Source organism: Nicrophorus vespilloides, unplaced genomic scaffold, assembly GCF_001412225.1.
Source record: "Nicrophorus vespilloides isolate i.1.1-1 unplaced genomic scaffold, Nicve_v1.0, whole genome shotgun sequence".
Classification (NCBI taxonomy): domain Eukaryota; kingdom Metazoa; phylum Arthropoda; class Insecta; order Coleoptera; family Silphidae; genus Nicrophorus; species Nicrophorus vespilloides.
The window spans coordinates 22,057-48,068 of record NW_017096213.1 but is presented as its reverse complement, the minus strand read 5'-3'; the positions used below and the strand labels follow the sequence as shown (position 1 = coordinate 48,068).

At 40.0% G+C, this 26,012-nt stretch overlaps 6 protein-coding genes across 14 annotated transcripts; 2 read left to right on the top strand and 4 right to left on the bottom strand.

The window, feature by feature from the left end:
* Positions 1-228: 228 nt before the first annotated feature.
* Positions 229-2,528, bottom strand: LOC108556287 (CWF19-like protein 1). The gene is made up of 7 exons (XM_017912316.1): positions 2,292-2,528; positions 1,794-2,056; positions 1,542-1,744; positions 1,173-1,476; positions 900-1,118; positions 604-842; positions 229-541 (listed from the first exon to the last, which is right to left on the bottom strand). The coding sequence occupies exons 1-7, from the start codon at positions 2,309-2,311 to the stop codon at positions 236-238; spliced, it is 1,554 nt and encodes a 517-aa protein (XP_017767805.1). The 5' UTR covers positions 2,312-2,528; the 3' UTR covers positions 229-235.
* On the top strand, positions 2,129-25,366 carry LOC108556289 (farnesyl pyrophosphate synthase). Of its 3 annotated transcripts, XM_017912318.1 has the most exons (4): positions 2,129-2,274; positions 11,920-12,065; positions 20,674-20,983; positions 24,473-25,366. In XM_017912318.1, exons 1-4 carry the CDS (start codon positions 2,272-2,274, stop codon positions 25,256-25,258), a joined length of 1,245 nt encoding a protein of 414 aa, XP_017767807.1. In that variant the 5' UTR covers positions 2,129-2,271; the 3' UTR covers positions 25,259-25,366. The 3 variants fall into 3 exon arrangements, with proteins under 3 accessions (XP_017767807.1, XP_017767808.1, XP_017767806.1); XM_017912319.1 differs by lacking the exons at positions 2,129-2,274; positions 11,920-12,065 and adding an exon at positions 14,225-14,300 and having other exon boundaries at positions 24,473-25,306; XM_017912317.1 differs by lacking the exons at positions 2,129-2,274; positions 11,920-12,065 and adding an exon at positions 19,082-19,506.
* LOC108556282 lies at positions 3,672-5,346 on the bottom strand. Its single transcript, XM_017912302.1, has 2 exons — positions 5,218-5,346; positions 3,672-5,147 (listed from the first exon to the last, which is right to left on the bottom strand). Exons 1-2 carry the CDS (start codon positions 5,344-5,346, stop codon positions 3,744-3,746), a joined length of 1,533 nt encoding a protein of 510 aa, XP_017767791.1. The 3' UTR covers positions 3,672-3,743.
* Positions 5,467-15,113, bottom strand: LOC108556286. Of its 7 annotated transcripts, XM_017912310.1 has the most exons (12): positions 14,942-15,113; positions 14,588-14,652; positions 11,002-11,147; positions 10,589-10,939; positions 10,246-10,527; positions 9,905-10,180; positions 9,540-9,854; positions 8,048-9,476; positions 7,813-7,982; positions 7,293-7,611; positions 6,987-7,226; positions 5,467-6,925 (listed from the first exon to the last, which is right to left on the bottom strand). In XM_017912310.1, exons 3-12 carry the CDS (start codon positions 11,075-11,077, stop codon positions 5,980-5,982), a joined length of 4,404 nt encoding a protein of 1,467 aa, XP_017767799.1. In that variant the 5' UTR covers positions 11,078-11,147; positions 14,588-14,652; positions 14,942-15,113; the 3' UTR covers positions 5,467-5,979. The 7 variants fall into 7 exon arrangements, with proteins under 7 accessions (XP_017767799.1, XP_017767801.1, XP_017767798.1 ...); XM_017912312.1 differs by lacking the exon at positions 14,588-14,652; XM_017912309.1 differs by lacking the exon at positions 14,942-15,113 and having other exon boundaries at positions 14,588-14,879.
* Positions 13,641-14,209, top strand: LOC108556291 (cytochrome c oxidase subunit 5A, mitochondrial-like). Its single transcript, XM_017912322.1, has one exon. It carries the CDS (start codon positions 13,698-13,700, stop codon positions 14,037-14,039), a length of 342 nt encoding a protein of 113 aa, XP_017767811.1. The 5' UTR covers positions 13,641-13,697; the 3' UTR covers positions 14,040-14,209.
* On the bottom strand, positions 22,606-24,303 carry LOC108556290 (arrestin homolog). The gene has a single exon (XM_017912320.1). The coding sequence runs from the start codon at positions 24,138-24,140 to the stop codon at positions 22,929-22,931; it is 1,212 nt and encodes a 403-aa protein (XP_017767809.1). The 5' UTR covers positions 24,141-24,303; the 3' UTR covers positions 22,606-22,928.
* Positions 25,367-26,012: the final 646 nt, after the last annotated feature.

The window sequence follows — 26,012 nt, the reverse complement described above, 5'->3', positions numbered from 1 at the left end:
GATATTAATTAAAAGCCTGAAATTTTAACTTAATGCTCAAATATAATCTTAGGTGACTTTATATACATGCCAATATGCAAAAGCATGTATGTGAAGTCATCTAAATTAGGAAATTGTATATGAAGTTCTATAAACTGAAATAAAATTTAAATACAAAATAGTTAACAGGACGGTAATAAAATGATTTTGTTTAGGAATAAATAAAAATTTATTAAAAAATAACGTTTTTCTCTGTTTAATCAGTAAGGTCGAAAGGTTCGAAGTCGGTTCTAATCCTTTGCACTAACATTTCCTCGTCCTCTCTGGACATTCCGCAGTCTTTCCATTCCAATCGATCAGGCATATCGAGGACGGGTCCACTGGCCAGTACCTCCCTGGCGAAGTTTATAGGGAAACCCTTCTTCGGCTGTATCTTCGCATACAGAACTTCCCCGGTCGGCAAATCGACGGTGAAGTAGGGCACGTTTCCTGCAATCACCTGATCCAATCTGGCGTGAGACTCGAGCTCGCACATCTCGAAATCGTGTCCTTCAGCTTCCGCCTACAAAATAAAAAACATTATTATTATTATTACTGCAACGTATTGGATATGAAAGAACGCACCATGAAGATGTCTTTTAGTTCTTTCGTGGCGGCTTTGGGTAACGGCACAGCTTGGATCTGCATGTGAGAGGTTTTGTAATTTCTCTCGAAGAAGACTGCAACTTTGTTCTCGCGTTTGTAGAAGCTGCGGACTGCATCTTTGAGTTTGGCGATTTCGTCCACAACGTCCCTTGTTAAACTGATGACGCTCTGGTGATGTTCGATCGGGCATATTAGCAGATGTTCGTCGACCAAACCACCTAGAAGAAAATAAAGTAGTATATACATCTTCAAATTGGTTCAATTTCAAGTTTTACCTTTGGCTAAGGCCAAATAGACGGAATTTGCTACAGTTACGACCAAATGCTTCTCGACTGAAGGACTGGCCAAGCAGAACCAACATTTCGTTTGATCGAAGACAGGTTTTTGCCTCTTCTGTCTGCCCCTACCGCCGCCGCCTCTATTATCTTGACTCTCCTCACTCATATCGAAGAAATACTGTTGAGATTTATCCGGTTTCCGCTTATTCTTAAACACTTAAAATCTAAATTTAACATTTAAAAGAGTTAACCCAAATTCCAATTCGAAACCTTTTGCATCCAATTCGATCAGATTGAATGGACTGTCCGTCTCATCGGTGGTTCTCTGAAGAAGTTCGCTCGGTTTCATTTTATCCACCGGAGTCACGGAGAGCGCGTAAATACACTTCTCCTTTTTCGGATTTCCGAGCCTCGCCAATCCTAAGAAACGCGTGACGACTTGAAGATCTGAATCACCGTTGGAACGAAACGGTGGCCTCTCGTAGAACGTCCCTTCCAAACCGCTTACATGATATCTCGGTTTCAGCTGTGCGCACAACCACGCCGATAAATCTGAAGAGAATTCCGTTTTCTTCTGTAACAACAGTTTCATTCATTCATTATTCATCAATCGCTTCTATTTGTACAGTATTAACTAACGTCTGAGCTTATACCGGTAGGCCATTGAGAGGTCAAGAGAACATCCACACCTTTGTAATTAACATTGGATCTTATGCAAACATCTTTCAAAGTTTTCACATCCTCGATAGTGTGCTTATAACCATTCCCATCACCTTCACCCGACAATCCACTCAGGTAAGCTATCCTCACTCCGGAGCTGCTCATGTAAACTCCTCTCTTCCCTACAAATTAACCATCAAATTGTGATCGTTTAAATGAAATTGCTCTGACCTAAATAAAACAAATTCTCGCATATCTCTGCATCCTCCTCATCCGGATAACATTCACAGTGCTCCTCTTTGTTCGGCCCCAAAATGTAGGTGGGTAGAGGAAGTTTCTTCTCACCTGTCAAGATAGCCTCAAACTCTTTGTTGTTGATCCCGAAGAAGTTCCCTACGCACAGCAGCAAATCGAATGGACCTGATTTGCTGTTGATCGAAACGATTCTCTTGTGGAACAGGTTGAACTGACCCTCGACGTCGCCGCATATAAGGCTGAAAATTATAATAGAAATTCTAAATTTCAAATCTCCCGCCTCGCCTAATCTGGGCCGGCTTCGGATTTGGCAAAAGAAAAGAAAGCCGTGCGAGACGGAACAAAAACTTTCGTTTCCAAAACAGTGTTTGTTTGTTCTTGTTGTTGTTGCTGTCGGTGTTGACCGTCGAGTACTTCTAGACTTTTAATCCAGATATCCGCATTTACTGGAGAAATGGTGAGTAGTGCACTTACATCTTCGTTTTTCCTGCCATTCCCGACGATCATCAATTCATACGAACATATACTTATTTTAACCTTAAAAATCACAAGTTTACCATCATCTACGATGAATGGAATTGCAGAATCTTCAACTCTAAGGGTTGCTTTTTTCGAATTTCGCGCTGTACCAAATTTAGGTTAAATGAAGCTCGTACAACAGATTATCCAGATTTCTTCCAAATCCGCTCTCTTACCATTGCAGATTCCTGTAATTCTTGATCCAAGCGTACCCAAACCTTGGACCAACACGCCATCTATCTTTATGAAACTTGCATATAGATTACCTTACTTACTTCTTAATTTACATATAGGTAACCATAATTACTCGTTAAATTAAATAATTTATTTGAACATTATTATTATATACTTAATTTACAAGCTATAAATTAACTAATTTAACACTAACAAGAAATTAATTTGTTGTATAATTCTCTGTACGATGTACACGCGTTATTCATTGCTTCTATGGTGTTCGAAGAACGTTCGGAATTGCGGTCGTTAATTTTAAAAATCTCCATAGCCGATTCTATATGTTTGAAAGCATCTGAAAGTCTTTGAATGCTGAATTCTTCTATTTCTTCATTCATTTCTTCTTTGATAATGATTCCGTCTTGTATAATACCGATTAGATCTGCGCGACAATTATCATCGGTATCTTCATATTCAACTTTCAAGTTGAAATTGCTCGGTTTCTCCTCGACGAAACAAGGAGTTAAATCATCTAGAAAGTGATTTTGTCTTGCAAGCCTCTTCCTGAATCGGCTGTACCATCCATTGCTTGCGCTGAAAACGTCGTCTTTCGACGGCTTTCCGCGCTCTCTCTTCAGTTCTTCGAATAATGATAATGCTTTAGTGGATATCGTCGCTTGATTTAAAGCACCACCCACAGGTTGTTCCTCTTTCATCCAATCTACAAGCAGTACTTCCATTTGCGGTATAAGCCCTCCGCGTTTTCGAATGATCGTCGTTTGCCTGGACATCGAGCCAACACTTTCCTTCAAGTACGTATCTTTGTTCTTCAGGATCGTGCTTACCGTGGAATGCGATAACTTGAATTTGGTTGCGATTTCTTTCACTTTTACTCCAGCCTCATGGTGTGCCAAAATCTGCAGCTTCATAGCCAAAGTAATCGACTTTCGCCTTTTCTTCGTTTTTTCAATATTCTTCTCATAAAGTTGCCACTTTGCAGACATAATGTTACGCTTCTTTTCACATTCTCAGCACTAGAAACTAACACTGTTAAAAAGTGGAGATCAGCTGATTCACTGTCAATTGAGTAGGTCGTTAGTACGGGGTTCGTCCGTTGAAAGGTCGTAAGTACGGGGTGGGGACAATAAATAATCAATAATCTAATTTGAATCTGCATACATGGAAATAATATTTATTTCAGTCATATTTGCATACAATAATAAAAATATGAACATGTTATCTTCTCCTCCTAAACGGAATGTCGCTGCACACAGACGACTTTTCCTGCAACACGCACCTGAGATCCTTGTTGTGCACCATATGCGTTTCGTAGATGTAGCCTCTAGGACAGTTAATGGTCCTATCGATTTTGGATTTTTTACAAAAGTAAGCTTTGTCACATTTGTATTGATCAACAATGAACTCGTATCCATCTACGCAGTTGGGTTTGTAAGGCAAACAGTCGCTGCTTGCGGTGCACTTTTGGTCTTCGGCACTGAACTTGGTATTAGGAGGACACTGCTGCACCTTCAAATCAATTTTTCCAGTGGCCGCATTTGTCGTGCAGTTGTAAAATTTGTTACAGAAATGTGGCACGTTATACAGACCGACGGCTGTGCATTCTCTGCCCTCTTTCCCATCGTCTTCGGCGCACTCGCTAACATTATCTGGAAAGTCGCATTTGGCGGTGTTTCCGTTAAATTTAGTACACGTATTGCACGTTCTCAAGGCGGCTACGAATGTCCCGAAGTACGCTCTGCAGCTGACGAATTTGGTGCATGTATAGCCAATTCGAAAATTGCCCTCCTTCGTACATTGAAAATCCAGATCCACAGTAGTAGCTGTAGTAGTAGTATCCTCTCCACTTCTTGGATCGGTCATATCAATACCTCCAGAAGCTGTTGTATGACCTGTCTTAGTCGTAGCAGTACCACCTGTTGGAGTTATTTTTGTACCAGCAGTAGTCGTTTCACCGGGTTTGGTTGTACCAGTTCCACCTGCAGTAGTTGTTTCACCTGGTTTGGTCGTACCAGTTCCACCTGTTGGAGTTGTTCCTGTACCAGCAGTTGTTTTAGTTGGTTTTGTGTTACTAGTTGTACTTGTTATATTACTACATGCTATAATTAATTCATATTTGTCAGTTGCTAGTAAGCAATTGTAGTAACATCTATCAGGCAAGTTATGTGCTTTGACAATGATACCTGGTTGTTCGCATTCAATTATTGGTACGTTACCGGGGAAGTCGTTTCTTATAACTATAGTTGGTAAATGACGATGAACACATTTTTTCAGTGCTGGATCAAAAAAGAAGCCTCCTTTCATACATTTCATGATGTACATACTATGTGGATTGCATTGCAAATACATATTCGTTTTTGTTGCATTCGGATGAGGGTAAAGTCCTTGTCTATTTCGATCGCACTTGCTTTTCATCAAGGCGCAATTTACTTTGCCACCTCCAAGTAGTGTTTGACACATCGACGAAGGTTCATCGAATACTTTATCATATCCACAATTCATCTTGACTGGCAACAGCTTTCCCGATTTACGATATTTGCAGATGAGGTATTCACTTAAGGAGGTTGGGGATGGAACCACTTGGTTTTCAGAGGTGCATTTGAATTTGTACCATTTCTTGCCCTAATCATGTACATAAAAAATGTAAATTTATTATCCCTATTAAAGGTTATTTATATATGAAGTTGATTACCACATTCATCAACTTTGGGAATAGTCTTCTTTCGAAGTCATCATGCAGGTCGAGTTGTCCATGGGGATTTTTCCCTTGGCCGATGACACTGGTTAAACCCAATGCTAGAACAAACAGTACGATGTTCATATTTTCAACTGCTGCTTGCCGTGCAAAACCTGCTTTATATTTGTCCTTTTGGGTTCTAGAAAATTGCTTATCGGAGTTTTCGTGTCCTCATGTTAGGAATAAATCACGATTTTTCGTTTCTTCTGGTATCTTTATTGCAACTAAATATTTTCCATGTATTTACAATCATTCTTTTATGCATTTCACGTGGAAATTGCATAGTTATGTACGTGAGTTTCGTGCGTCAAATTGTTAAGAAATAATTAATTGTTAATCTAAGTTATATCAAAAATATTAATAATTATAGGACTATGCTATAAAATGAACGTACAAAATCACAAATCACTTCATATGAGCTATTTAATACTTCAAGTTCTCTCTTCGTTCTACAAGTCCTGGCTAATAATAATAATCCTATTTGTTGCTAAAGAAGATAATACAATTGGGGCAGTAACAATTATATCCATGGTCATACATCATATCAGATTTGTGGATTTATGTCTACATTAAATGAACCATATGTTTTTGTTTCTCTTGTGCTAATAAATACCTAAAATTACTTATTGAACAATATCTTACAACATTCTTCAACACTTCGTCCACCTTCCATGCATGCACGCGACTTAAATACTAATTATTATGATTGCTGTTTGTTCATTGCTGTTGTGGTCCCGGTGAGTGTCGTCTCTTTTGGGAGACGGCAATACTGCGAAGGCTGCGGGATCGTTCGAAGAGTGATGGGTCCGTGTAGATGGGTTCGCTGGGATCCTCGAAAGGTCCACCAGGTGCAGGCAGAGAGCACTCAAGGTCCGAATCTTTGGAAAGACCGGGAAAGTTTCGGGACCTCACAAATCCGTTGAAAGGTTTCTGGAAGCCGCCGCCTCCTCCTCCTCCGAAGATGGATAGCCCTGATCCGCTCCGGGTGGTCGTCGTAGGGGGGTAGGATGAGAGACGTGACGAGGAGGAACGATCTGCTAGGATATTCTTATGCATCACGGACCAGTAGCGTCTGTACGCTAGGCCAGCTAGTAACGATATTGTAATTAGAATGGCGGCGAGTACGAGGATGGCACTAATTAGGCCGTGGTACTCTCCGTTGGTAATACAGACCGTTTCTGTAAGGGGCACCGCCCTTCTGGCCTCCTGCTGCAGTTCCTCCCTGGACTCAAAAACTTCGATCATCTCGCGCACGAACTCTGGCGCTTCGGCCTCCTTCGTGACGCTCTCACTATCTTCATCATTTTCGGCTTTGTTTTGTTGAACAGAAGAAATGGTGGTGTTGTCGTTTTCAGATACTCTCTTCTGCATGTCATCCTCAACACTCGTAACGTTGTTGTTGTTGCTGTCGTTTCCACCGTAAGCTATATTATAGGTACCATTAATGGTTTCTCTCTTCCTGCGACCAAAGGATGGCTCGGAACGACCACTCTGCGAAGATTGACAATATGCCGGTTGACAACCTTCCCTGCAGGATCTCACCGTTGCCTCGAATACCAAGAAGTTAGATTCGGGGATTTTGAACGCATTGAATCGCGCTTCCAGTGTATCTCCGCTCCTGCCTCTATCCAATTCCGGGAAGACGTAACTATCAACCGGACATCTACATCGAACAAGAAATACATAATAGTTGCAAATACTATTGTTGTTATCAATAACATTACCCATATCTATCTATCAGTTGCACCGATCTTCCTGTGTACGGATCTCTTGCTACCACATTCGTAGCGAATATATCCTGCACGTAGTTGTATCCATCCTGCGCCTCCAATCTGAAGGTCAACGGATCTCCTACTGCTATGGTCGTTGTCGGTCTACCTTGGTAAAGGATCATCAATCGCACCTTGTTGCTCCAGCTGTTCTCCGCTGGTAAATACTCGATGGGAATGGGACTTCCCGAACTGCTTAAAATTTAAATAAACGCAAGATTATTTTCGCTCATCATCCATCTATCATCATTTAATCCTTACCCAGCTCCAATGTATTCCGATTTGACTACCGTCTCACCGGGACCTCTAAACAAGCAGGTCAGATTGAACCTTTTGTCCTTTCCAGTCTGAACGAAATCGCTGAACTGGACGATCACGATGTTGGTCATGGTATCTCCGTAGCGTTGGGTGCCACATTCCGGATAACCCTGAGCTCCGCTTATCCTTAGAACATTCAAAGTACCTCCATTGCCCCGGAAGAAGCATCGATCGTAATAGCCGTACGTGTAGATCCTGCCGTAGAATCCTTCAGGCGTCCTTAGAGTAAACTCCATACCGTCTTCATTACACACTTGAGTCACTGTAATGACAATTAATTTTAGTCTTTAATTTTGAGAAATTTCATTATTTAACTTTGAAAAGAATCTAAATCGTGTACAAGAACGGTTGAGGAGAGGATCATTGAATGATTGGTGGTGCCACATGGTTCATTAGCAACAAACTTTTTATAATTTTTATATTTAGCGTATAGATTTAGCAATATATTATGGAATCTTCGTACCATCTAAACAATCTGCGTCACCTCCTTGTCTGCTGTTTGATCTTTCGTAGTAGTCGAAGTTTCCGGTGGTGGTGTCGAAGAACTGCGGATTAGCACCTTCGAAATCGCGTGAATCGCGATCACTCAGTTCGCAGTTCTCACGTTCAGTTTCGAACGGCGGTGGCCCATCTCTGTAAATAATCATCATGATATTTATAAATGTTTTCCAATATCTTTCGAAGTTGTTTATAATTACCGGAAATTAAATGATCTGCAAATGAAATCGCGAGAGTCAAGACATTCCCTCTCGCACTGATCAAGGGTTGTGGCCACGGTGAAACGTCTCACGTAGTCCTTGCGTATTCTTTGCCTGGTTCCGACCTGCTTGAAACTATCCCCGTCGTCGCATCTAGTTGAAAAAGGTCTGTTGTTAACTCCATCGTAGATGGGACCGTCAGGCCCCGGGGAATACGGTCTATGGTGAGCGCCGGAAAATGGTGGTGGTGGAGGTGGTCTTTCATCCGGTCGTGCAGGACGTTCATCGTAAGGTCTTCCGTTTGGTCGACGATCCGGTCTGAAGAACCAACGATTTCCACCATCTCTGTCGTCGCCGTAATAGCTCACTCCGTTCTTGTTGCCGCTGTATCTTCCACCTCCGTAACGATCTCCAAATCTATTCCTATCTCTGTCTCCTCCTCCTCTGTTACTTCCGTAACGATCGCGATCTCTGTCCACGTTGTAACGGTCTCGATCATCGTACCTGTCTTGGTATCCACCTGCTCTCGAAGAAGATGATGGTCTGCTACGATCCGGATACCTCCAATTGTTGCGGCCCGGTAAATAGCGATCATCGTAAGAAGGTCTTCCTCGATCCAAAGCATCGTCTCGGTCGCGATCTCCACCTCCGTATCTGTTGCGAGATGGTGGACTGTACGGCTCATCGTATCTGGATCCTCCTGGTCGATCGTCGTATCTGCTCGGTGGATACGGTAAGTAACCGTCGATTGGTGGTCGATCTCTCGGTATGTACCTGTTGGGCGATGGTGGTGGTGGTGGTGGATAAGGTAATCTGTTATCATCGATTGGAGGATATCTGTCGTTTCCACCAGGTCTAGAATTGTAGTCGGGAAGATATCTATCACCTCCTCCACCTGGACGTCTGTTGTAATCAGGTGAATAACGATTTCCACCACCCGGTCGTCTTATTGGTGGTAATGGTAATCTATCGTCTCCTGGGTATCTGTCGCTTGCCGGTAGGTATCTATCGCCTCCTCCTCCTGGTCTCGACGCTGGCGGATAAGGAGGTGGTAACCTATTGTCATTCGGAAATCTATCATCTCCAGGAAGATATCTATCACCGCCCGGACGATACCTGTCACCGCCATCATCACCAGGTCTATGATTGTAATCAGGTCTTGATGGATAAGATGACCTATCATCTCCTGATGATGGATACCTATCATCAGGTCGAAATCTATCTCTAGACGGAGGAAACCTATTATCGTCGCCTTGATTTCTGTTATCACCACCTCCTGGATAGTACCTATCATCCCAGGGTCTACCACCACCGGGCCTATGCCCATCATCGAATCCCGGTCGTCCGGAAGGTCTTCCAGTTCCTGCACCAGGTCTGTAAGGTCTTTCTCCCGGTCTTTGAGTGCTTCCAGCATCCGATTCACCACCAACTGCAATCAAATTTAAATACAAATTATCATCACAATGGAAATAGTTAAGTTAAGTCAACTTACGCATTAAATTTTCGTAGTAATCGTAATCCGCATCGTAGATAATCCTCATGCCATCCTTCTTGTTGTATTTGCTCAATCTGCAAGTCCTGTATCTGTCGCTGTACACGGCCGATCTGCATTGGAAGCTTGGCTGCCTCAGGCACTCGTCCAGGCATTCGCTCAGCGATCTTCCCGACAACTCGGATTGATGCTCACCGCCCAAGCGACTGTTTCTGTACCTCTGGAAGGCGGTGTCCGGTCGTTTCCCAGTGAAAAGATGTGAAGTGACCGAATTATCCGGATACTCGGATCCTCGAGCTGCGAACGAACCATTCTCTTTACACCGATAAGAAATAGGCGACAACACTGAATTGCTTATAACTTACGACTATCCAAGCAGGCGAAATCGTAGAAGTGATGTGTGGGGCTGCTGCTGACGCCGATATCGTCCTTCTGCGAAACGGAATCCTCCTCGGAGACGGTGCACTGTTTAGTCATCTCGTCGTACTCGATGGAGCGGCAAAAGTACTTTTCAGCGCGAACGCACATCGCCTGGCAGTCCTCTAATGTGATGTTGGTGAAGAAGTCCACTTCGAAGGGTCCGCCTAGTCGCTTATTCTCCTCTTTAATGAAGACCGCCAAACCGTCGCATCGACGTTCGGCTGAAAGAAAATGGAGATTGAAGAATACCAAATAATAATATGTAGATGAGTTTTAGTTAAACAACCATTGAGGCATGTGTTTTCCAAGTAATCAGAGTTGGGGTCATCCTCAAGCATCTCCGGGTGGGTGCGACGGGTGAAGCGACTCAGGGTGCACATGTGCATGTCGGCGTCGAAGGTGGCTGAGCGACAAACAAAGCTGAACTCGTTCAGACATTTATCCTCGCATTCGCTGCGATTCGTGGCCGCCATCTCCTTGACATCGGCTGCAGGTAGCTTCAGCTTTTTCCGAGGATGTCGCTCGAAGATGTACCGTCTATTTGGACACTCCCTCTCTGGACGGTTAGCTTTTGAAGTAAAGATTAAGCGTGAGAGATGTATTTTGTGATTGCGCTGAAAATTATTTACAAGTGATGCAGATTTCTGTGAAGTGCACGCTGTTTGGGACCAGCACCAGGTTACCGATGCCTTCGGGTCTTCCCTGTTCTCTAGTTAGGTAACAGGTAGACTCCTCGTACTCTGGTCCTCCGTTGAAGTTGGCTATTCTGCTTCCCGGCTGAAAATCGATGGAGGTGCACGTTCTCACTATATTGTTGGAAGATCTATCGCGTATGCAGAGGTCTTGGCATTTCTCTAATACCATGAAGGGTGGTGCAGTGTCCCGGACTATGTCATCGTCGAAAGCTTGCAGCTGAGTGTTGGGCAATCGTTCGTACATAACTTTGCCGTTCATCGAGCCCGAACCGCACGAAGTTTGAGCTGAAAATCAAGAATTGATTAATGACGGTACTATTACCACTTTTATATTACAACTAGTTAACCTTTGGTCATCATCTTGAGGACTGTGAGTACAGTGATTGCTTGCACCATGCTGGGGATGAAAGGGTTTCTTCTCATTTTGATCCAGTTGGGTGTGATACGAGGAGGGTGTTTGCTCGGGGAAGCAGCACACTATCCGATCATAATCCTGGAAACAGAGAATCGAATGTTGTTCTTTACCATCAGATAGAAGAAGAAATTAATAATTTGAAGTAACGGCAGCGGCGACGGCTGGATCGATTGTGAGATGAGATCCCGAATCGATGGACGACGGATGCTGAATGCGGCTGCTGAACTGTTGGGAAGCGAGCTCTTCTCTTGTCCCATCGTTTCATTCGTTCGGACAAAAGGGACCGGAAACTGTCATATCCTGGTTTAGAAATAAGCTCATGGTACTCGCACCGCGCTATCTCTCCGTGTCCATCGGTCAAACGCATCCATCCGCGACACCCAATGACACATTCCTTCTCTTTTCGTCGTACATCACTCGCATCGTACCATCATTCACTATTTTTGTTTGTACTACCTGTGCTTCTGTTGCTGCTGTTGTTGTTTGTTGTTCACTTTTAATAATCGCACGCGATCATATATTTCACCGCTGCTTATTATCATTATCATCCGCATCCCAATGACCTTATCCGAAAATCCCGCATCCGCTCCCAATCCATCCAAACAACTAACAAATATTGTCAACATGTTTGCATTACCTCTAGATGGTCCTCAAAACTTTTGTCAAGAATACCAACGACTGTTTTACATCGAGATTGAATCTAACATTTTAATTTTTTAACCTTATTGCCCCTAGGTGGTTCTCAGAAATTGTCAAGAATATCATTAAGAACAATGATTGAAATTACCAGCTTCATGTCATAGAATTCAGATGTTATTTTGATTAAATAATGTATTTTATTTTGTTGCAGAGCGCATTCAAAACTATCGGTACACGATTCTTTCGTCAGGCTTCCCGCATTTTGACACAAAATGTTAAAATTACGGCGACAGCACCCCGGGCTCCTCTCCATCATTGCGTCTTCCACGGAGAATCTTATGACGACGTCGAAAACAGGTACATGTTGTTTTTCAATCTCTCTTACATTAGATATATTTGTGCCGTCAATTTTTATGAATGTTTCGAAACTATTTGTTGTATATTTTTAAAGTAATTGGCCATCAAATGCAATCACAATCTATGATTAATTCCACATTGACGTAAACTCGGCTTATCCTAATGTTGTGTATTGGGTCAAATATCGTTTGCAATCTGAAAACACTTTTGTTGGTGGTTTTTTTTTTGTTTTCCTTTCTTTAAGAATGTGAAATAATAATAATGTTAGTAATTGTTCGAGCAAACGGAGATAAAAAGAAATGTGCGTGCGTTCTCTGCGTCTATATTTAGAATCCCCCGCTTAATTACGACATACAAATCTTATCTTGCCCGCTTCTTACAATAATTACCAGAGCAGAAGACACTACACATCAGATGATTTTCATCTTCTCATTCTTTCTCTTTTTTTTTATTCGATCTTTTTCTTTCTTTCTTTCTTTCTTTCTATATCTCTCTTTCTCTCGTGTTTGATAAGATAAATATTATGCAACTAGCGCTCAAGTGGAATTAAACTGGATGGAAAAGTTTCGCTAATTGTGCTAGGCCAATTAGCAAGCTAACAAAAAATAATAAATAAATAAAAAGCAAACACTGCTCGATTCTACAGAGACACAACACTTGTTGAAGAAGTCATTTAACACCTGCGATCTTCTAAAAATAAACGTCTCTATTTATTAGTTTCGAGGTTACGTCAATAATAGCGAACCGAAATTAGTAATTTAACTTTGCAGAAAATTGTATAATTTTATCGTTTGATTAGTTTTCAATGTACGCAATTTTCGTTTACATAATTACAACATACACCCACACAAATATGGATGTTGTCAGCGATTTTCTAGGCTAACTCTAGTCGTTGTCCCAAAAACCAATTTCTCTTTATAATATTTTGCACATTGCGTACAATATATTTTCTACTTTTTTGAACCAGTTCTTGGTAATTATTATTCTAATAGCTCTGTTGTTAGAATATAGTTTGTAAATTCAAGTTTTTTTTCTTAATGATTTTTTTTATGTGAAATTAACTTTTTTTCTCTCTCTCTCTTTCTATCTTTGAATAATATTTGCATATCACAATTGGGTTAATAATCAACGTGTGTAAACATACTTTAGGAAAAACACGAGGATTATTGTTATTTATTATTAACATATTTGTTTTATCTCTAAACGTTTATTTTTTTTTTACTACTTTATTTTTGGTACTGTAGACAAAAGTTTATTGATAAAAATCGGTTGTAGAATCATCTACAAAATTCAGTAAAAATATGTACTTGGAACACTTTTTGTAAGTCAATTCTTGTATTTTAAGAACTTTTAAATATGTTTTTCTTTAGAATCGTTTACTTTCTATTGAAATAATTTGAATCTATTTTAAAACTTCTAAATATATTAAGAAGTTCCAAACATTAAAAATAACTGTTGATTTATTATATACTATATTTTCGTTGAAATTGAAATTAACTTCAGTGAAACAACGTTTTTCAGTATTTCATGACATATTTGAAAATATATTTTTTTGAAAAATATGAATTGTAGGATTTTCAGTTACTGTTATTGAGCGAGATTTTGTGTCCTTTATGTTGACCAACACCCCCAATGCCCATCTTTCACAGGTTCATCGACTTCTTCAATAGACCGGACATCGACGGTTGGGACGTTCGTCAAGGTATTAACGACATACTCATGTTCGACATGGTGCCCGATCCGAAGGTGGTGATCGCCGCGTTGTACGCCTGCCGTCGCGTCAACGATTACGCCATCACCGTGCGCTTCTTGGAAGCCGTCAAGAACAAATGCGGATCGTTGGAGAGCCAGATCTACCCGTGGATGATACAGGAGATCGCACCCGTCCTCTGCGAGCTCGGCGTCGATACCCCTGAAGGTCTGGGATACGATCAGCCCGAGCTGCATCTGGACAGCGTCTTCGACATGCACTGAACAACCACCGTTCAAGAGCAGCTTCAATATTTTGCTTCAAGTTTATTTGTTTGTTTGCCTGCACTCTCACAAAAGGGTCGTTTCTATTGAATTATTCATTCACGATGATTGTTTTTCTTCTCTCGTCGTACTAAAAATACCGCACATCTGACCCATGATCTTTGGACATTTTTGCTCTATGAGAGTATAAATAGAAAAACACACGACTACTTTGAACCATTACGTCCCATTCAGATTTCGACTCGAATTAGAACCAGAAATGTAAGTAGTTATAACATACCTTCGTCAATTCAAGAGTTCTAAAATCAATTAGTTATCTATGATACTTAAATTTTTAATCAAGAATCGTATCAAAAATACAAATATTCATCATCATCACAAGATATTTTGAAATTACCTCTATTCAACAAATACTCATTGATCATTAAAACAACGTATGTGAACGTAATACTCTTGAATAAATCTAATACTAGTTGTTCAAGTTTTGTAACAGTTAATTTGATCTTAGTGAAAACCAATCAAATTCTAAACAATTATTGATCACTCACCGGTTTGTAACTGAATGCTGCTGCTGCGATTTCGCGTCCGATTTGGCTTTAACTCCTTCCAATCACTGATTTTTAAATGTATTTTTCAAAAAAAATAATCAAATATAAACAAATTAAAATGGTACGGTGCACCAGAAGAGACGAGATGAGATGGGTCGTGTAATATTTGGGGTATTTGAAACCGGACTGTCGATGTCGAAATGTCGACGGTTAATTTTATACGCGAATAATTCCCACCACCGACGAAACACGAGATTCAGGGGGAGGGTAGGTGTGATGTGTGTAAACTCTTCACGAGGGTCAAGATTGTGCTTCTACTTCTTCTTTGTTAATTAGTGAAGGTGTCGTACTTACAAGTGTCTCCCGAAAGTGCACCAGATGATGATGATGATGATGAACCTGCTGATATGCGGGATTCGATTGTGTGAACTTTTTTTGTGTGTGTGTTTTTTTGTTGTTTTTGTTGTCCTCTGTGATGATGGAGGTGGTGGTGTTGGTGGGTGTCGGTTTCTGTGTGTTCGTGTGTGTGTGTTTTTTTTTTTGCAGAGGTATGAGAAGAGTAGGCCTTGTTCGGATCCGGTTGGGCTTTTGTCCTCTGCTTCCGGGAAAGCCAGTCCAGTTCGGGTCACTGGATGGTCATTACACACACATAAATACACGCGTGCACATATACACACGATTGATTGTGCAATATGAGATGAAAGAGTGGATCAATTAACGCGTAAATCACTTTCTTTGCGTTTAAATATCTTTGCTTTGAGTTTGAAAATGTCATTTCAGATGTTAGTTTGTTCTCCCCTATCATTAATGAAATCTAGTATCTAGTAGTATTGTTTTTTTCATTACCAATACTTCATAACTTTAAAAGATAAAGACTAACTTTCGCAGCTTTCAGGACTCACTACATTCGCCCATCGTAAATGATATGTTTAGGAAACTTCAATAAAATTCTATGAAATATTACGAATATTACGTTAAAATGCGAGCAAAACGAGTCCTGAAAACTATTTATTAGAGAATGTATACTTTTTGTATACATTGGTATACTTTTTGTCTCGATTCTCAATAAATCATGAATTAAATCAATTGAATTGTAGTAAGGTAATCTCAAAAGTTTAAAATAAGAATTGAGAGATTTGTTTTAGTTTTCAGTAAATCAACTTCAGTTGTGTCAATAATAATAATAATATAAACTATTAGGAAAACCCAACGTTTACGTACGTAATTCTCTAGTATCGCTCACTTGATAATTTAATTGCATTGAAAAATTTCTTCTTTTATTTTTTGCTCCTGCTTACGCAATCGTTGTTTATAAAGACAGAGAGAGAGAGAGAGAAATTTCGTGTTTCGATAATAAAATTAAAAGTATTACGATGTTGTGTTTGACGGTAATTGCAAGTAAAATTGTTATTTTGAAGCTTCGCATCAAAGATAAAATACATTATTTTAACATTTATGGTTGTTTTCGTCAAACAAGTGATGATTATTAAACACTCTGAAAATAATTGCAAGTTTTTTTTGGGTGTTTATGCAGTGTGATGGAAACAACACAGGCACATAGACAAAAAGAAGGTATGAATCCGATTCGGAATCGATTTCGATCGCATGATCGAAACACAAAAATAGAGGTGTAATTGGATGCGATGTACACTTCCTGGTCATTAAATGAGAAAATGGAACCGGTAAATGCAGCGATTGTGTCGTGTGCGAGAGGATAATAGTAATAATACAAAAAAAAAAAGAAATACACTAAAACTAAAACCGAACATGGAAATAATAAAATGGAAATTGTTGAACGTCAATTGGCGAATCGCGATTAAATGTGTTCATTACTTCGATGATGATGAAGAAAAAAAAAATAATAATTTTGTTGGTAAATGATATTATGAAGTAGTAGTAGTAGTGATACCAGATCGAGATTAGATATAGTTCACAGTTACGCAATTAAATTGTTATCTATATAGTAGTTAGATTTTTAATATTTTGTTGGTAATAGGTACATCATGTTTTTGATCTGTTACCAACTGGATTCAATTGTTATTAATTACTGTGATTTGCAAAGCCTCCGCTACCGTGCAATCCCTTTTTTTCGCATTGTTCTTTCATTTGTTATGCAAATGTCGGTCAATAAAACGGCCCAGGGTTAGCGAGAGACCTTCGGAGATGATTAATTAGTATCAAACGGTGCAGGAAGTGTCGATGGTGGTGGTGGTGTTGGTCATCCTGCGATTCGGAGAATGTCAAAATTGATTTCCCATCTAAGCAGACTATTTTTTTTTTGTTGTACTCGCGTCGAGGCCAATCTGTCACCTGTCTCCATCCGGGGTTTAATTACCCCAAAACGCGCGCTCGTTCCTGCATCGCCAACTCTGAAATTATATTCTCCTCCTGTTGTCATGGAAATCCTGCAGTTGCCATGTACACACAGACACACGCATTAGCATACGACGAACCTATCGTCTCTCAATTAACTCCAATAAGCACGTGTTTCAAATATTCAACGGACAATGAATATTTTATTCTAAATTTTTGCAAACAATCACAAATATCTATATTCGCATAAATGTCAAGTTCGAATAAATGCAATTGTTTTAATAAAAAAAAATGAATCGAGTTTAAAACGTCAAAAATGTATACTTGTGTAGAAACTAAGTCAAATTTTAAATTGTTTCCAAAATATTTTCTATTTGCAGCTGAAATTTTATTAAGAATTATTTGTTTGATTCAAATCAAATCAAAATTGTGAACTTTCCCAAAAACGAGTCAATGTTTGTTATAAACATTAATAGAAATGCATAATATAAATGTTGTCATGTAAATTGTATGGTTGCTATGTAAAAAGTGTACAAATTTTAAAATAGAAATTGATCGTTTAGCAGCGAAACCAGTTAATTTAAATAATCACGTGTTTCCTTGTTTATTTTTTATTGATTTCAATAAGACAATGATTTTTGTTATTGGATTCAAAATCTGTAATATTTTCAATTGATTATTTTGAATCTTTTTTTTGCGAAATTCGTAGATGATTCATCGAATCCATAAAAACAATAACAACTCGTTTATAGCCTACTACGTTTGAACAATCCAAACAAAAAAAATAATAATAATTTCATAAGATTTCGTTACTAAATGTATTTGCATACTTTTGAAATTTGTAAAATTGTACGCAAATAAATTCCTCAAATAATCAAAATTCTTCTCTGTTTTTTTTTTGGTACATAAATAATAAACACTTATTTATATCTACCGTTTATTTTCGAATAAACAGTAGAATGCAATTCGCAGCAGGCTGCGATTTCGTTTTCGCGCACCGGTAAAAAGATAGCGTATTTTGATAACAAAAAAAACAAAAAACACGAATATCACGCGACCTCAACGTGCATCTTGCAAACGAAACGCAAAACTATAAATATGTGAACAACAAAAAAAAAAGAGAATTCGCCCCGAATTACAAATTAATTTGTTCATTTCGATGTTGTTAAGCTCATCAGAAACAAACACTATTGGTTGCTATGTTTGCTGTGAACTATTACGTTACCATGGGAATCTGTTGATTTTTTTTTATCGGTGATGTTATTGTTTTTGCTGTTGTCGGAACGCGGGATTCCGCATGGCTCAATTCTCAGTCCTAGTTCAATAAAATGAGGATTTAGGTATAATTATAATTCGTCATAAACAACAACTCTACAATCCTTCAAATGATCTTTTTTTACTCTAAAACTAACATTAGTGATGAGCAACCAATGGTTTGCAGGCGGACCCGAGTATTAGAACCAATGAAATTGTTAAGAGCGAAAAAAGCCGGACGTTGCCGATCTCTCTTCTAGCGTTTGACGATATATAATTTGAATGTACTCAAGATAATTTGCTATGAAATAATTTTTATTGATTCTGTTTATCTATTGATAAACTTAAATTAAAGTAACTAGTTTCAATGCAGCTACGATATATGTGTTGGCATATGTGCAAGTATCAATATTTAATAAACAACAAGTATGTTTGTTGCAGAGATTACACGCGTTTGATTGAAAAAAAAAAGAAAGAGTATCGAATGAATATGTGATTCAATAATGGTAAACGCATGAATAATGTAAACTGAATCATATCATTTGTTTTATTGTACTTTTGTTACGTACTTGATAAGTTACTTGGAAAGTATCTAATGTAAAAATCAAATATTTCAAGTTTTACTATCAGAATCAAGTATTGAGTTGAGCAAGTATTAATATTTAATAAACTATGGTTACTATAGAAACTATAGTAATTTATATTGAGATTCCACATGTTTCGATTCTGTGTCCACAAAATTGAATAAACTACTAGTGATAAGTTAAAGTGGAGGTGTTCTTATCACAAGCGAACGATATTAGACAATTGTCGTCGAGTAGTGTAGTTTGTTGTGTGTATTACGAATGCGTGCGCCTGCAGTTTTCTCCGCACCACTCTTGGAAGTCCGTATAAAGTGCGAACCGGCTCGGTGCTTGAGACCAGTTCTGTTCTTAGTTTCGATTCAGCGCGTCCTCCACACACCGTTCGTTGAATTGATTATCCAACATCAACAACAACAACAACGACGACAAAAACACTCATAGACCAGATCAACGAGTTTTTTATTTTTTTTTTTCATCTCCTATAAAGCGTCGTTCTTGTCTTGATCCTCCGCATCAAGTAAAAGAGTTTTTCAAAATCAAAGTTGTTTTGTTTTGTTGTTGGTTGTTTGATTTTGTTGGGCGCAAGATGCTGGTGGGTGGTAGATCCGCGAGTTGCGCCCTCGGCAGGCAACTGTCCAGAAGGCACATAAGCAAAACGGCGAGCACCCCGAACAGCGACGCCATCTCCAGAGCGCAGAAGATACAGACGCCCGAGGTTCAGGTGCCCCAGAGCAAATGGGCACGGCTCAACAAGCACAACAACAATAGGTGAGTGTTGTTGTTGTTGTTATGGTGATGATCTTCGTAGATGGATAGACGGTTGGCGTGGCGACGGAGGAGGAGGAGGAGGAAGAAAGGCCAATGACTCAACGACCCATCGCGTTATGGGTGTGCATCTCTTGCATGATGCAGAAAATGTGTCTACGTGACTTTCGGTGCGTCGCGCCCAACAGCAGCAGAGGCGGCGGCACTCAACGAGCACGTGCTTCCTTTGTTTACAAACAAACGGGTCGGCACAACGCCGGAACCCCGTGGAACACGCCCCTCGAGATACCGCTAAATTTGCTCTCCATTTATTACTTTTAATCACTTAATCGCCAATTTTAGGACAAACGAGTCACTGACCCCCCAAATATATGTAAATATCCGTTTCAATTAGGAACAAAAATAAACTTGTTACTTCGCCGCGCGCCAATTATAAAGAATCAACAAGTTTCAGTGTTGTAAATTGAAATAATTTAAATACGATAAGCAAAGCAAATTGTCCGTAAACACAAATCCCCGACAAGTACAAGATTTCAATTATTAAATGTTGATAACAAATGTTGCAAATATTTCAATAACTTGCAGCGATTTTCGCAATAATAAGTTAATAATTTAAGTTGCTTGTTATTAAACACGAAAACACCATTATTATACGAAAAACATGTTCGTCGTAAGTAAAAATAAATTTAACAAAATTCTTTATAATAATAATAATAATTAAGAAACTTATCCAAATAAATATTTTCATGTATCAATGTTTCAGCAATACAAAACCAATTGATAAGAAATATTGAAAGTATAATTCGAATGATTAACAAAGCAGAGTGTTGAATTTATTTACATTTACGTTTCTGTTTTATGCGCGAGATATCCGCCAATTATTTTTGCACAATGCGAATTTTTCTAACGATTCTAACGATTTTCGATCGCAAAAAAAACTAATTAATATTTAAGTATATTTTTCTTTCTCTTTTGTTTTTTTAATAACTTTGCAAATAATCAACATGTTGTTAAACGATTCATTTTTGTTTTTTATGTACCATACAATTTTTGCATATTGCAATTACAATGCGGCAGAATCGAAGCAGCCTGTAATTACGGTTTCATTTTTAATGTTTGTTTCATTGGAAAAGCTTGTAATTTGATTTGTATTCTTTTGTTTTGTTGTAGGGCTTTGTCAACTTTGCAAACGAAGATCGCGCCGGCCGAGAAGGGTGTCTCCCTCGTATCGAAGGACGAGAGTCGCGAGTTCATGGCGATCTTCCCCGACATCGTGCGGGATCTGACCGACGCGGGACGTCACACCGACATCCCGGAGGTGAACAAATGGTACACGAAGGTGCTCCAATACAACGTGCCCAACGGCAAGAAGAACCGCGGTCTGGCCGTCGTCGCCGCCTACAAGATGCTCGAGGAGCCCGAGAACCTCACCCCGGAGAACGTCAGACTCGCGAACATCCTGGGATGGTGCGTCGAAATAGTAAGTACCTAATGTTACCATAGAAACCAAACATTTATCGCCGAGGTCAAGCAACCATCATCAATTGACGCAAATCGAATCACAAATGCTTTTTTTTTTATTATTATTAAATCCGTTTATTTTCGGACCGGCTTATCTGTTTCTCTTATTCCACACACCAACAATCTCGATTGGTCTTATGTAATATGTCAATATTTTGAAACGGCCGTTATCTTTATCCAGTTTATTTTTGGATTATTTTCGTATTTCATTAACACTTTTGGAAGAAAGTCCATAGAATTGAACATCCTCAATTGTGGTCTATAAACTGTCTAGAGTTTCAAACAAATTCAGTTGGCATTTCTTGTTAGCACTTCCAATGTAGTCTGTATACTGTATCAACATTTTGTTTTGTGGCGTTACGTTTATTTGCATTTTCCAATTTGGAATACCGCATGGATCAATTCTGGGTTTATTTACCATATATTAAAGTTGGATTCTCAAAAAACTGCGCATTTACTTACAATGTGAAACTAGTTTCATTTTTTTTTGCTTGCTCGTTTATTTACATAATACATCGTATGATTTTCTCGATAACTGTTTATGTATGATAGTTGTATGCGAGAGATTCCGGCATAAATTTATATATATTCTATATTTAACATTCTGGTTTCATGATCTCTCCCGCTTTTATAGCCCGTCTCTCTCTCTCTCTCTCTTTTGATGATCGTTCACTGATTTTGTTTTAATACATTTGCATACACACTCTACGTTTATTTCTGAGCGTTAATGAGACTCGCCAAATCATATAATTAACATACAGCCGCTCTCCGTCTCCTACTTATTAATTAATTAATTAATAAATACTTTTGAGTCGCGTTTGAAGCGAGCTGCCGTTGGAATTATTTTCGGATTACAGGGCAAGACACAAACAAACAAAACAAACAACAGCAAAAAGAAATAAGGGGAAAAAAATAAATTAGAAAAGCTCGACCGGAATTACCGGTTTTTACTCGCGAAACCGTTTTCTTCTTGGGTCGTGGACTGCGAAGTATTGTGTGTGTGTGTACGAGTGAGTGAGTATATTTGTATGGATGTGTATCTTTGTATACGTGCGAATATATTACGAATGCCTACTGGGAATGCATATTTATCACACATGAGAAATATAGGGGGAGAGACGAGAGGTCGAGCACGTATGCATTCGACTATCCGCGCGTTGCGTAATCGAGCGTGGTAAACAACAACAACAACAACAACGGCGACTGCGGAAACTACAAATAAGAAAAAAACAATTGTTGTCCATCCACGTCGTAGTCATAGCAACCGGTGTTCTTTACGTTAGAAACGTATGCGCTTTGCTGCGCATTCTGATATTTATTAATGAAATGATGCAACAAGTGGTCTTTGCCAACACAAAGAGACAAACAAAACAATGCACTTATATCGTAATGCGTAATTTCGCTTATACAAAAGTCGTCATCGTATTTAATGCGTCCGTTTGTTTTCTTACTGACTCGTGCGATGTATATTTAAATATTGTTATGAATGATCAATTTTCAATAGAAAATCAAAAAGAAAACTAGTTAGACTCTAATCTTGGGTCTGATTTGGTTGTTTAGGAGTTTATTGGATGAGATTAATTGTTTTTTTTTTGTCATTTTATTCGCATGCTTAGTTTACAGTAAGTAGTAACATTGATAGTGGTGGTAATAATAGATTGAAGATCGAATTGAAAGTAAATTGTCTAGCGTTTGTTCTATGTCTTTTGAATAGAAATTTGCGAAGGATCATATTTCTGTGTCTAAAAGAAAGAAAGCTCGGGACATTGGAAGCGTTTACACTTCTGGTTGAACGTGCACACCTCACCTAGAAATTATCTTCGTGTTATGTTTTTTTTTTGTTTTTTTTTAAATAGATTTTTTCCATTTTTTTTTTTGTTTGTTGTTGTTGTTGTATTTTCGTTTTACTCTGGTTCGTTGAGACGAAGACGAGCAAAGTCCTCGAAGACGATGTTGTCGTCGTCGTCGTTTGCATAGCAGCTGCTCTCGTATCGGGCCCTGTCGATGGATTTCATCTTCTTGAGGGCCTGGCTCTTCTCCTTGTCGAGCATTCCGGGCGCCGGATGGAGGAGTTTCAACGGCACGTCGGTGCTGAGTTCGCCGCCCAGCGTGCCGCAGTTGAGTTTCACGCGTAGCGAATAGGAGATGACGATACCGATGGCCTCGACAGGGCATTTACCTTCGGGGACGAGCGTGGAGCTGGCCAAGTTGACGTCGTCATCCTTGAGGTGACCGTCGAGGGCGATGCCTCTGCGATCCTTATTAGTGGACGCGACCGGCACCAGGTAGATGCACTTGGTGAAGGAGGCGCCCGGTGTGATGGGACAACCTTCGCGCGTCTCCAGACTTGCGACGTACTTGGAGAATTGCCCGTTGACCATGGTCACCTCGCAATGCTGCACCACGTAGACCTTGATGTTCTTCACCGCTTTGCGCGAGGTATTGTTGATGACGACGTTGGCGCCGATCTTCTCGCCGTGATAATAAATCTCCTTGTCGAGAGTGACCTCCAGATTGATGCGTCCGTTCGAGAAGGTGAAGCCCTTGGAGACGAGCGAGCTGGGAAGACGACGGCCGCGCGAGCTCGGCGCGTACTGCAACTTCTTGATGGCCAGCGTCACCGAACTCCTCTTGTGACCCTTGTCCTCCTCGTTGTCGCCGACGAAGATGCGGATGCTGTACTCGACGCCGAGCGGTTTACCGGTATCGTCTTCACCGGGTTGAAGAGTGACCGAGCACGGCGCCATCTGCGGGAACTGATAAGTGAAAGGGTACGCCGTGGAGCCCATCTTCTTGATGAGCTTCTCCTGGATCGGCGTCAGGTTGGGTTTCTCGTTGCTGCGGCCGTTCGCATCCGGCACGATCTGCCCGTTCGCGATCGTCATTTCCTTGCTGAACTTGAGACCCATGACCTCGTCCTCTTCCCTGCCGTACCGGTAGGTCGAGACGACCTGCCCGTACACCTTTCTGCCCTTGAGGTAGTCATCCTCGACGACGACGACTCCATCGATGGGATCGATGTGGGTCAGGTGATCGATGAAATCGCGTTTCCCTAGGTACACGGTGACCTTACCATTCGGTGTTGTTTTCTTGAAGACTTTAACCGCAACCACCATTGGAATGTTTTGATTTGATTACGCTTTTTCTTTGCTGAATTGCTTCCCGCTGCACAAGCGACTCGGTTTAATTGGGAAAAAAACGAAGACTTCTCTCTGCACTGACTGAATTTCTTCGGATAGGTGCGACTGTTCACACCAGAAGTGAAGTCATCAACGTCGAGGCTCGCATATAAATACCACCGCTGCATTGAAAAGGCTTTACCTTCTCATAATTCAATTTACATCCCCTAATTGGATTTTACCGCAACGTAACATTTAATCTCTTCTATTGACGTGCATAAAGTTAATAATCGTATGTAATTGAGATATATTTCGTTTTTTTTTTTCAGCTGCAAGCCTATCTGCTGATGATCGATGACGTGATGGACGGATCGAAGATGCGTCGCGGCGCTCCCTGCTGGTACCGCAACGCCGGCGTCGGCCTGAACGGCATCAACGACGCCCTCATGCTGAACGAGGGCATCTACGTGATCCTTCGAAAGCACTTTGCCCATCTGCCCTACTACAGAGACTGCGTCGAGCTGTTCCACGAGGTCTCGATGAAAACGATGATGGGTCAATCTCTCGACATGATGACGTCCAATACGAGCAGCCCATTGAACCTGGACTCCTTCACGATGAAGCGATACAATTCGATCGTCAAGTACAAGACTGCCTACTACTCCTTCCAGCTGCCTGTCACCCTAGCCATGCATATGGCCGGAAAGAACGACCCCGAGATCCATCGACAGGCCAAGACGATCCTCCTCGAGATGGGCCACTTCTTCCAAGTGCAAGACGACTTCCTCGACTGCTACGGCGACCAAAACGTGATTGGAAAGACGAACGCGAACGACATCTACGAGGGAAAATGCTCGTGGCTGGTGGTCGTCGCGCTGCAGAGGGCGACGCCCGAGCAGAGGAAGATCCTCGACGAGAATTACGGTCGTCCAGAGCCGGAGGCCGCACAGGCCGTCCTCAAGTTGTTCGATCAACTAGGTCTGCCGACGACGTACGCCATCTACGAAGAGGAGACCAACAATCTGATTCGCACCCACATCCAGCAGATATCCAAGGGATTGCCCCACAACCTCTTCTTCAAGTTCATGGACAAGATCTACAAGAGGGAGAGTTAAACATCCAAGTATTAACCCGAACTTACTCTTCCTCAACAACAACAACAACAAAAAAACACCCACCTCCCTAACCCTCCTTCAAAAAAGAAACCACTTGTTTTAAAACATGGTATATATATATAAAAAAAAAATCAAGTGTGTGATGCGTGTGTGATATTTTTTCTATGATTAGAATGAATGATGTGTCTGTGAAAACTCCTTCTTTCTACTCTCCTTAATTAGGTTTAGTCTATTATTTTCTTTCTTTCTTTCTTATTTCATCAACCTTCGAAAACGAGTGAAAAAGAGAAAAGAAAGAGAGAATGAAAAAGTTATTGTTATTATTGTATCTTCTTATTTTAAAGGATTTATTATTATTATTATTCTTGAAATGCTTCTTATTTCCTTTGTATTCTATATATTATATATACTATAAACCGAAGAGAGAGAGAAAAAATAGAACATAATTAATTTCTTTACTAATACTACATTCCTCAATATTCCATCTATGTAATTCAAATAGAACGAAATCGATTAATTCTATAAATTTATTAGATCTCAATTTCTTAAATGATAAGAAAAAAAAATAAATTAAATACATTTCTATACAAACTAATTAATATTAGCTTAAAGTTTTGTGTTATATGAGTTTATATTAATTGCATAATACATTTTGTAAAAATCTAAACGGATTAGTGTATATTTCTATTTGGATTAACGTGCGAATAAAGTTGCCTACGACTGATGGTTACCATAAGAAGTAAAAAAAAATGCG

Coding starts and splice junctions, on each gene's coding strand:
- LOC108556287 (XM_017912316.1), bottom strand. CDS start 2,311: ATGGCAGGAAAAACGAAGAT. Junction 2,057..2,291: donor ATGGCAGGAAAAACGAAGAT/GTAAGTGCACTA, acceptor TATAATTTTCAG/CCTTATATGCGGCGACGTCG. Junction 1,119..1,172: donor GATCGAATTGGATGCAAAAG/GTTTCGAATTGG, acceptor TTAGATTTTAAG/TGTTTAAGAATAAGCGGAAA.
- LOC108556282 (XM_017912302.1), bottom strand. CDS start 5,346: ATGAACATCGTACTGTTTGTTCTAGCATTGGGTTTAACCAGTGTCATC. Junction 5,148..5,217: donor TCCCAAAGTTGATGAATGTG/GTAATCAACTTC, acceptor GTACATGATTAG/GGCAAGAAATGGTACAAATT.
- LOC108556286 (XM_017912310.1), bottom strand. CDS start 11,077: ATGAGAAGAAACCCTTTCATCCCCAGCATGGTGCAAGCAATCACTGTA. Junction 7,612..7,812: donor TGACGCAGATTGTTTAGATG/GTACGAAGATTC, acceptor TTGTCATTACAG/TGACTCAAGTGTGTAATGAA. Junction 7,227..7,292: donor TCGGAATACATTGGAGCTGG/GTAAGGATTAAA, acceptor TTAAATTTTAAG/CAGTTCGGGAAGTCCCATTC.
- LOC108556291 (XM_017912322.1), top strand. CDS start 13,698: ATGCCCATCTTTCACAGGTTCATCGACTTCTTCAATAGACCGGACATC.
- LOC108556289 (XM_017912317.1), top strand. CDS start 19,325: ATGCTGGTGGGTGGTAGATCCGCGAGTTGCGCCCTCGGCAGGCAACTG. Junction 19,507..20,673: donor AACAAGCACAACAACAATAG/GTGAGTGTTGTT, acceptor GTTTTGTTGTAG/GGCTTTGTCAACTTTGCAAA. Junction 20,984..24,472: donor TGGGATGGTGCGTCGAAATA/GTAAGTACCTAA, acceptor TTTTTTTTTCAG/CTGCAAGCCTATCTGCTGAT.
- LOC108556290 (XM_017912320.1), bottom strand. CDS start 24,140: ATGGTGGTTGCGGTTAAAGTCTTCAAGAAAACAACACCGAATGGTAAG.